At 41.6% G+C, this 10,829-nt stretch overlaps 1 protein-coding gene, 1 long non-coding RNA gene and 1 pseudogene across 2 annotated transcripts in view; all 3 read right to left on the bottom strand.

Moving 5' to 3' along the window:
* LOC104809779 (phytosulfokine receptor 1-like) overlaps positions 1-267 on the bottom strand; it is a 14,675-nt gene extending 14,408 nt beyond the window's left edge. Inside the window, exon 1 of the mRNA XM_010535857.1 lies at positions 246-267. Within this exon, the coding sequence (XP_010534159.1) occupies positions 246-267 (22 nt within the window). The remainder of the gene's footprint in view (positions 1-245) is intronic.
* Positions 268-736: 469 nt separating this feature from the next.
* LOC104809780 lies at positions 737-4,394 on the bottom strand (annotated as a pseudogene).
* A 22-nt stretch (positions 4,395-4,416) lies between these two features.
* Positions 4,417-10,302, bottom strand: LOC104809777. Its single transcript, XR_771202.2, has 4 exons — positions 10,219-10,302; positions 9,818-9,933; positions 4,638-4,738; positions 4,417-4,519 (listed from the first exon to the last, which is right to left on the bottom strand). It is a non-coding gene; the product is annotated as an uncharacterized LOC104809777 (long non-coding RNA).
* Between the last annotated feature and the right edge of the window lie 527 nt (positions 10,303-10,829).

A 10,829-nucleotide genomic window follows, 5' to 3' on the forward strand; every position in this document is an offset into this window, starting at 1 on the left:
GGAACAAGGGGGGGTTTAACGAGTAAACTACGGAATTGCCCCTCCGTTTTTTTTTAAATAATAAAACGAACGAGCCAGAAACCCGCACGAATTCCTCAACGAATGCAGTGAACGACGACTGAACGTGGCCCCTTTCTTTTGTGTTTTTGTAACAGAAACGATGCACCAACTTTCGAAACCAAAGGGACAAATTAAAAAGGGCGGGAAAGACATGCAAGATTACACGTGTCTTTCGTCATCTATACCTGGGTCGCTTGGCCACCACATGTCGCCGGTCGCCGGCACCGACTCAGATTTTACCGTACGCAGAATTTTTTTTTTTAAAAAAAAGAAGTTTACCACGTAACGAGTGATATAATATCAAACACATATTTTTTTTTTAGTTTCAGGTTATTATAATACCATGTACATGAAAAAAGAGGCGACAGGTACAAGAATTGTCGGCGGGGCAACCACGTACCGATAATACCTAATGCGACGAATACGAGATTTCACATGACATTATTAAATCAGGTGGGGATTGGTCGGACCATGGTGTCCGGTTTGGTAGCGAACCGATTGGGATTGAATTCAGAAGCCGTGTCAAAGGAGAAATTTTCAACAGGTTGTGGGGACTGGGGAGTGCGAGGAGATCAGTCTTACGAAGTGGACTGCAACTTGGTGGTTGCCACGTGTGCTGTTCATATAAATTAGAGATGCCAAGGTCCAGTAGCATGAAAAATTCCCAATTCCCCTTTTGGAGCTTCGACTCTTACATAAAGTTCTTGTCTGATGCTCCGGCGGATGTTTTCCGGTGGTCGGAGTTAGCCTCCGGCGTGTCTTCTTCGCTCGGCGGAACAAGTTGCCAGAACATTGCAAGGTACTTGTCCCACTCCTTCAGAATCGTCTCGCCTTTGCCGCTTCCCGTTCTCTCCTTTTTGGATTCAATGAAAAAGGGAAGGGATAATATGGTTATGAGACGATTTATTTGACACCCAACTGTAGATTAACCCCTAGTCCTCTAATGTTTCCATCAGGATTTAGGGTTTAGGGTTTGGATTGTCTTGTAACTTGTGATATGCACGAGTACATGATTTCATAAATGTGGTAAACGAAGAGGGAAAGGGGGCTTACAACGTGAGCTTCGATGAAGCTCTTAAGCTGGGCCTGTCCCACTGGTGACGTTACTCTTTGGATCTTCACTATCTCCTTGTTTACCTGTCCACACACGAAATTGTTAAAAGCTAAATTTGTGATGAAACAATCATCAGCAGAACCAAGAAAACCGACTGCATCCTTCAATATTTGTCACTTTTGGAATGAGAGAAGCTCGATCGATGGATACCTTAGGGAGGAGAGTGTCGTCCTCATCGAGAATGTATGCCAACCCTCCTGTCATCCCGGCTGCTACATTTCTACCCACTCTGCAATTTTTCGAGAGATGGTGGTGTTATTTGGTTTAAGCCTCCGACTTCTAGCTTTTAATGTGGGGCAGAGCAGACGGCAGGTGGATATCAGTTATTGAAACGCAAAGGAAGAGTTTTTACTTACTTTCCGAGCACGACGACACAGCCACCGGTCATATATTCGCAACAGTGATCTCCGGTGCCTTCGACTATCGCCTGAGCGAGAGAGTTCCTCACAGCAAATCGCTCTCCTGCTTTCCCTCTTACAAATACTCGACCACCCGTTGCGCCATACAGACATGTGTTCCCTAAGATAGTCGCGTCTTCGGGGCGAAATCCACGCGAGGTAAGGTAAAAAGCATTCTTCAAGAGGAGACCGTCGACTTAAACAGAATATGAATCTTGATAAGATTCAAAAACACAGGGATCTAACCTTCCCCACATAATCGTTGGCTTCACCCACAAGGAGTATATTCATTCCAGGAGTTAGAAAGCATGCAAAAGACTGGCCGGCGCTTCCAGTGAACCTGTGGGCACAAGTTCATCTCTGTAAGTTACAAGCATGTATCCTCGAATGTATTTCTTTCAAAAAATATTTGTAGTAAGTGGCCTTACGTAAGGTTCAGTTGTCCAGAAAAACCAGCGTCTCCATATTTCTTCGCAATCACACCTGCAACACGACCGCAAACAGCACGGTCCACGTTGTATATTTTCACGGTCTTTTGAACCGCTTTTCCATTCTCAATTGCACCAATGATCTGTAAAACATCCAGAAGTAAATAACACTTAGCATGTAATGGTACATGCTCTAACGCTATAACATAGAAGAAAAAAATAAGACCTTCTTTCCCTCCCCATTTTTAAAAGTCTAGTTTTTTTTTTTCCCGAGATAACAGCATGTTGCAAATCGTTGTGCCTTTGTTTATCAAATCAGGTATTTTTTGTTCATAGTTAAGGCCGCTCTTAGGCTTGGGAACAAGAAGCTAAAAAATGCAAAGATCAATTAAAATACAATGCATCTTTGGATGATAGGCTATTTGCTACACTAAATAGCCATTCCAGAAGGAGATAAATTATAATCTCTGTTACCTCAGGATCCTGAAGTAGAGTATCATCAAGAAGGACCATTTGAGTGAACATCCTGAATCCTAATGGCAGTACTGTTCCGTTTTGGAAGTCCCAGAAACTGGAAAGAAAACAGGAAACGAGTTATATACCGACAAGATGTGGTAAAGGCGTGACCACCATGAGAGTAGAAACATGGTTTTCTAGGGCTTACTGATAGGAGATAGCTCAGGTCAAGATGCGTTTTCACCAGTGAAATATCACGTGGCTTTAGCAAATCTGTCCGGCCAATTATGTCATCCAGTTTCTCATATCCCAACTGAGCTAACACTCCCCTCACCTACGAAGATAATAGAAAGTATAATAGGGAGTATCAAGTGTCGGGAAAGTCTGCAAATTTTTTAAACAAAAAGACATTGTTGAAGATTACCTCTTCTGCAATATATAAGAAGAAATTGACAAGATCACCAGGCACACCGGGAAAACGAGCACGCAGTTCTTCTCTCTGTAACAAAAGTTAGGGGAACCTTAGCAAGATCCGGTTATGCAATGGAAAAAGAAACTACAGCCCAAAAAAAAAAGTCCAAATCACCTGACTCGCAACACCAACTGGGCAATTATTAGTGTGGCAAATGCGAGCCATGATACATCCAGTGGCAATCATAGCTAGAGTACCAAACCCGTACTCATCAGCACCCATAGATGCAGCAATCAGAACATCAACACCACTCTTGAAGCCATCATCAACTCTGAGAAGGACTCTTTACATAAGTCCATTTTTCATGAGAGTCTGGGAAAGATCAAATTTTATTATTAGAGATAAACAAAAACACAAAGGAAACTAATAAAAACTTGGAGACAAACTAAAATCCCACAGCACAAGACGATGTTGTACCTGGTGGGTTTCGGTTAGCCCGAGTTCCCACGGTCCACCTGCATGCTTTATGGAACTTATAGGGCTAGCTCCAGTTCCGCCATCATAGCCTGATATCTGGAAAAAAAAAAAAGAAGAATCGTCAATTTCAAAAATATCATACTCAATGTTTAGGTATCTAACAGATAAAATAGCGAGTATGATTAGGCCCTCGCATAAAGATAGAGAGGCATATCTCAAAGGTATTAAATAGGTTGTGATAAGAATAAGATTAGACGCAGTGAATCTCACAGCATGGGAGAGCTAAACAACTTTTCCTATTCTGACAAGAAGGATTTTGGTACCTTTCGAACCACCAGGTTCAAGACAGTTCATTTTTATAAACAAAAATCGCAGAATTGCAGCTGATTCAAAACATTTAGTAGTTTTATTTGCATATTGTGGATTTCTCGCATAATGGAGCTCTAAACAAGAAGTGCATGCCTGTATGATATCAGCATTAGCCTTTGCAACTCCAGAAGCAACTGTTCCTATTCCAGCTTCTGATACAAGCTTCACTGACACCTTTGCCTTGGGGTTAACCTGTTCATCTTTTCTAACTGAGAGAGCTTCATTATCAGAAAACTAGCAGAAACTTACAAGGTAAATAAGATGCCTACCTGATGGAGATCAAAGATCAACTGTGCAAGATCCTCTATGGAATAAATGTCATGATGAGGAAGTGGAGATATAAGCGGAACACCTGGTTTAGAATTTCGAAGTTGAGCAATGTATGCACTAACTTTTTTTCCAGGCAGTTGGCCGCCTTCACCAGGCTTTGCTCCTTGAGCAATTTTGATCTAGGAGTGACACCGAAACGTCCTGAAGCGACCTATGAAAATTCAAAAGGTAGTGGGTTCTTGAATATCCTTACAAGAGTACATATAACAAGAAAGCAAAAGATCGCAAAATAATTTCCTGCTAGTCACTAGATTGTAAACATCAATAACTACTTTATATTACAATAAGAAATTAAAAGTAGATAGAGGAGCTGGCGCTTAACTCAAAGACTCAAACCTGATTATGATCATATCAATGCTGTTACCTGTTTAATAGCACTTGTGGCAGTATCCCCATTTTGAAGACCCTTAAGATGTGGCAGCGTTGGAGAGTACCCATCAACAACATCTGTAAGTGGCTTCCAACGGATGGGATCCTGGAAAAAGGAAAACGAATTTTTGACTATCAACGTGACACTTCTGCCATTTTGCACTTAAACTAAGTTCCTTTTAAAAGAATAAAGTTTGAAATAGGTGACGATGAAGATGAATGACCTCGCCTCCTTCCCCTGAATTGGACTTTCCACCTAATCTGTTCATTGCAATAGCTATTGTTTCATGAGTTTCTCTCGAGATAGCTCCAAGTGACATTCCACCTGTACAAAACTGTTCAACAATGGAGGAAGCAGGCTCAACCTTCCCAACAGGAATAGGACTACGGTCACTTTTGAACTCAAGGAGATCACGGAGAACCTACAGCCCAAGAATATTAAAGAAAAACGTTTACTCATACTAGAAAGTATTAGCGGACAAGAAGACCAAGCTGATGGCGGACACAATCACGATCAAATCGACGAACAACATGGACAAAGACACACAAGGAAAGAAGACAGTTTCGGATTTACACAAAAGGAATGATGGACACAAACTTGAAGACAAGGAAAGAAGATAATTACGATTGCCATTCTTTGTATTAGGCAATATTAAATTGTCATATTAGTATTATATGACTGTTGTATTCTTTAGGTTAACAAAAGGACATGTACAGCACATACACGATCAAGTAAGAGAATTTACTTTCTTCAAAAGTCTTATTCGTCTTTCTTTTCTTCATGATATCAGAGGGTATCGATCATTAAAAAAAAACAAACATCTGTTCATTTTTTTTTTGCTTTCGACAATCTATCCAGTTATGGAACCAACAACCAAACTCATCCCCATCACCTTCCATGGTGACAACTATTTCTATTGGACCAAAGCCGCCACTGCGGCTCTCAACAGCAAGGGGTTATGGGACCATATATCGGCTGAAAAAAAGTCTCCTCCTCCACAAGAAGTGGCCGCCGGCGGAGAGACTCCCGATCAGGCACAACAACGCCTAGAAAGAAATCGTCAAGCTGCGTCGGATTTCGCCAAATGGAGACAAGAGAACAGTCAAGCTCTGGTGATCTTGCAAGGCTCACTGGATCCTCATATTCTCCAGTCGTTCATATCGCACGACATAGGAAAATCTCTATGGGAGGCCCTACAAAGAGTCTACGGTAACCTCTCTAATGTTAGTCGAATTTTTGAATTAAAAAGAAAGTTTTTCATCTCCAGCAGAATGACCAACCAATAAGCACGATTCAAGGAGAGTTTTGTGCTTTGTGGGCTGAACTCGAAGAGGTGAGACCACCTTCAACCGATCCAAAAACGTTCATGCAACGGGCTGAGGAAGACAAAGTCCTCCTCTCTCTCAACACTCAATGCCACGTATAATGACCTCATCTATCATGTCCTTCGCCAACCCACACTTCCGACATTTGAAGATATATGCATGTTGATTCAACGTGAAGAAGGTGGCCCTAATGTGTTTACGGGATCTCATGAACTCGCTCATCTCGTTCAAAGACAATCCGCACCTGTTGCTGTGAGTCAACAGAACCGAGCACGCAAGAGTTATTTTTGTGATCACTGTAACAAAGCGGGACACTCAAAAGAAAGGTATTGGGTCCTCAATCCTCATTTAAAGCCGCCTTGGTTCCAACATGCTCCTCGAAAGGTTCGGCTATGACGGCTTCCCATAACGCCGAAAGTTCGATCAACCTTACCTCCGATGAGCTTCAAGGGCTCAAACATCTTCTCCAGTCGATTAATAAGGACCAAGGTAACTATTCTCGTAATTCTTCCATTATTTTGGATTCCGGTGCAACGACGCACATGTTTTGTGATGATAATTTATTTGTTACTATCACTCCTAGTCATGGTGTGACAAAGACATCATGACTAGTTATTGGTAAAATTAAAGTTTTTGACAAAGACATCATGGCTTTATACGTTCCTGACTTTCATGCAAACTTATTGTCCATTTCAAAACTTGTTGAACAAATTCCATGTCGTGTTGTTTTCGATGCTAACGGTGTTTTATTTCAGGATATTAGCTCCGAACTTATCTTTGGAAAAGGCTCGCGGTCGGGCAACCTCTATTATCTAGAAGACTCGCATTTTAGTTTTCTTTCTATATCTCCGAGTGTGTGGCATGCTCGATTAGGTCATCCACACGCAAAGGTGTTTCGTTTACTTGTTCCCGAAGTTAAGCCTTTTGATACTCATTGTAAGGCTTGTACGCTAGGGAAACATTGTCGTTCGGTTTTTATGGATTCACGTACTATTTATAATAATGCATTTGATCTTGTTCACTCCGACGTTTGGACCGCTCCATGCTATTCTCGTGATAATTTCAAGTATTTTGTGACTTTTATTGACGAGAAGTCGAAATACACTTGGATTACACCTCTAAAGAAAAAGAGTGATGTGTTTTATGCCACGAAAATTTTTTTTGCCTATGTTTCTACTCAATTCAATGTTAAAGTGAAATGTTTAAGAACAGATGGCAGAGGCGAATACATGAGCTTTCAATTCCGGGATTATCTTCTCTATGAGGGCATTCTACACCAACGCTCTTGCCCGCATACACCGCAACAAAACGGAGTTGCCGAGCGGAAAAATCGACATTTGATGGAAGTAGCACGAACCCTCCTATTTCATCGCAACGTCCCGAAAAAGTTTTGGTGTGACGTCGTTAAGATAGCGTGCTATCTTATTAATCGACTACCCACACAAATCCTTAGCGACAAATCTCCGTTCGAGTTACTCTTTAATCGTTGTGCTTCTTTTGATCATTTACGTATATTTGGATGTGTTTGCTTCGCTCACATTAATGCAGGTCTTCGAAACAAACTCGATCCCAAAAACATACGATGTGTGTTCCTCGGTTATCCGGCGAATCAAAAAGGTTATCTCTGTTTTCACCCACCCATTAACCGTGTCTATACATCGAGACATGTTAAATTTGTAGAGGACATCAGCTATTTTGACCAACAAGATTGGTCTGCTTTAGAGAAACTTGCAACCCAAGGAAGTGATGACAACACCTCCCTCTCTCGACTTCTCAGCACTTTCCAACAGCTCGGGGTTCACGTTCCTTCAACAGATTTGCATACATAATTGCATGCTGATGGTATTCCGCCACTTGTACCTGTTGCTCTTGATATTTCTATCGATAATAACATGACAGGTCATGAAGATGCGAATCTGGGTGCACCCACTGAGGGGGAAAACTCTTCGTCAACTCATCCCATATTCTTAGATGCTCAAAGCAACCCGCCAGGTGTCACGATCGAGACGGACATGCAGATTCCAAATCATGGCGGACATAACCAGATGTTATCACATGATTCATCCAATTCTCAGACGCTTCCTGATGTCACCTCCACTACGACACAACTCCGACGTAGTCAAAGAAACCGACGTCCCACTTGGAAGTTGGCCGAACAACAATAGAACGTTGGCCAACTCGCAGTCGCACATCCCATAGCCAAGTACTCATCTCTTTCCTCTTTTCCTATTGTTGAGCAAAGTTTTTTGAGTATTATTGCCCAGGGAGTTGAACCGACATCCTATACTCAAGCCAAAGATAGTGACGTGTGGCGCAAGGCAATGGCAGACGAACTTTCGGCTCTTGAAAAAAATAGTACTTGGGATATCACTGATTTACCTCTGGGAAAGCAAGCTGTAGGTTGTAAATAGGTCTACAAAATCAAATATATGAGTGACGTCACTATTGAACGATATAAGGCTCGTCTTGTTGCGAAAGGGTACACTCAGACATACGGCGAAGATTACAATGAAACTTTTGCTCCAGTTGCAAAAATTCCTACGGTACGCGTTATTATTTCTTTAGCTGTGAATCAAGATTGGCAGCTAATTGGATGTCAAAAACGCTTTCCTCCACGGAGAGCTCGACGAAGAAATATTCATGAAACCACCACCGGGTTACACCGGTTTTATTCGTACCGGTCAGGTATGTCGACTAAAAAAGGCGATTTACGGGCTTAAACAATCGCCACGTGCTTGGTATCATCACCTATACCAAGCTCTCCTCGACAAAGGCTTCACAAGAAGTGATTCTGATCACTCTCTTTTCACTCTTACACGCCCCGCGGGTATGGTTGTCCTATTGGTATATGTTGACGACATCATTCTCTCCGGAAATGATGTTGAAGGTATTCAAGATACTAAGCTATACTTAAGCAATGTGTTTGACATTAAAGATCTAGGTTTGCTTAAATACTTTCTTGGCATTGAAGTAACTCGCACTACTAACGGTTTGTTTTTGTCCCAAATGAAATATATCTTAGACATGTTAACCGAGACAGGTAAACTTGGAGCGAAACCAGTCCGCACACCAATAGAAGAACACTTCAAGGATCACTCCGAGGGTGAACCATTCGATGATCCGGAACGATACCGATGTATCGTAGGTAAGTTAATCTATCTTACGATTACACGTCCTGACATCAGTTTTATGGTGCATCAGGTTAGTCAGTGGATGCACTCCCCAAAAATGAATCACTGGCAAATGGTGGATCGCATCTTGAAGTATCTAAAAGGAACACCAAATAAGGGCATCCGGATGGACAACAACCGACATACTGAGCTTGTCGCTTATTACGATGCAGATTGGGCCGGAGATCGGACGGATCGCAAATCAACCATGGGATATTGCACATTTGTTGGAGGGAACTTGGTCACATGGCAGAGCAAGAAACAATTCATGACCTCTGTGTGGCGACCTCAACACCTACACTCCTACATTGCGATAACCAAGCCGCAATCCATATCGCGAACAACTCGGTCTTCCACGAGAGGACAAAACACATTGAAGTGGATTGTCACTTTATCCGTGAGAAGATCGCGCATGGGTTGATCTCCCCGACCTTTACTCGGAGTCATGATCAACTAGCCGACATACTAACCAAAGCAACAAGCTCCTTTGCTCTTCACAATTGCCTTGTCAAGATTGGCCTCGTTGATCTTGACCGGCCAATCTTGAGGGGGAATATTAGCGGACAAGAAGACCAAGCTGATGGCGGACACAATCACGATCAAATCGACGAACAACATGGACAAAGACACACAAGGAAAGAAGACAGTTTCAGATTTACACAAAAGGAATGATGGACACAAACTTGAAGACAAGGAAAGAAGATAATTACGATTGCCATTCTTTGTATTAGGCAATATTAAATTGCCATATTAGTATTATATGACTGTTGTATTCTTTAGGTTAAAAGGACATGTACATCACATACACGATCAAGTAAGAGAATTTACTTTCTTCAAAAGTCTTCTTCGTCTTTCTTTTCTTCAGAAAGCACACGGTCGGATATAAAACCAAAGGTATAGTGCCTCACTGTAACAGGACGATTAGCTAGATGCTGCTGATACACTGCATAAGCTGTTTCATTCTTTTCACGGACAGCTTTATGAAGTAATTTAGACATCTCTGGATTGTTCCCATGATATTCCCCTTTCAAACCACAAAAACGAGAAGTAACGGATATGATTAGAAAGCTTCAACCAACCTTCTGAAAACACATTCAGTTTGGATGCTGTAAAAGGATTTTAAAATCCGTTAAGGTCAGCCTGAACTTGTATTTAAAATATACTTCAAGCTTATTTATCTATCTAAACATCATCGTGCATTTAAAAGACGCAAGTAAATCCATGCTTGTCTTTGCAGTTGGGAGAAGCGTGGTTTTGTGCATCGGCATGCAAGCTCATCATCCAGCATAAATGAAGTCGATTAAAGTACCTCCAGGCCTAAATTGTATAAACCCAAAATTTTCCAGACGTTTCGCTGTATCCTCAGCAAATGCCCTCACCCAGAATGATACTGTCTCCCTAGCGAGCTGGAAGATATAGGGATATTTATAGATCAGAGGAACTGACTTGTGTCTACGGGTGTCGGGATCGTATTCGCGTGTATGGGTATATGCTAAGCATGCGAGAATAACGATTATGGCTTGTATTCGGGAATCATCAAGCAACAAAGATAGAGAATTCACCTCTCGGTCTACTAACTCACTACCTACAGAGTAACTCGTCAATCTCTCGATCTATTCAAGTTAACCCTAGACGCATGAAAAACGCTATCATCAACCCTAGATCGATTAAACCATATCTCTATGTGAATAATACGTTCTATCCTATTGATTTTGATCTGAAACCAAACCCATATCTCTATGTAGTTTAGAATCTAAGATAATTGACCAAGGGATTAGCAAACATCAATCCAATAAAAGCGCAAATCAATAGAACCGAAACAAATTAAAACCGAAATCCAAGTTAGGGTTCAAACATACCCAAAACACATACGAATCTCTAACCCATAGTCGTGGATCTACTCACGGTTCATGGAAAACA

The sequence above is a fragment of the Tarenaya hassleriana genome, unplaced genomic scaffold (genome assembly GCF_000463585.1).
Source record: "Tarenaya hassleriana unplaced genomic scaffold, ASM46358v1 Cleome164, whole genome shotgun sequence".
In the NCBI taxonomy this organism is placed as follows: Eukaryota; Viridiplantae; Streptophyta; class Magnoliopsida; order Brassicales; family Cleomaceae; genus Tarenaya; species Tarenaya hassleriana.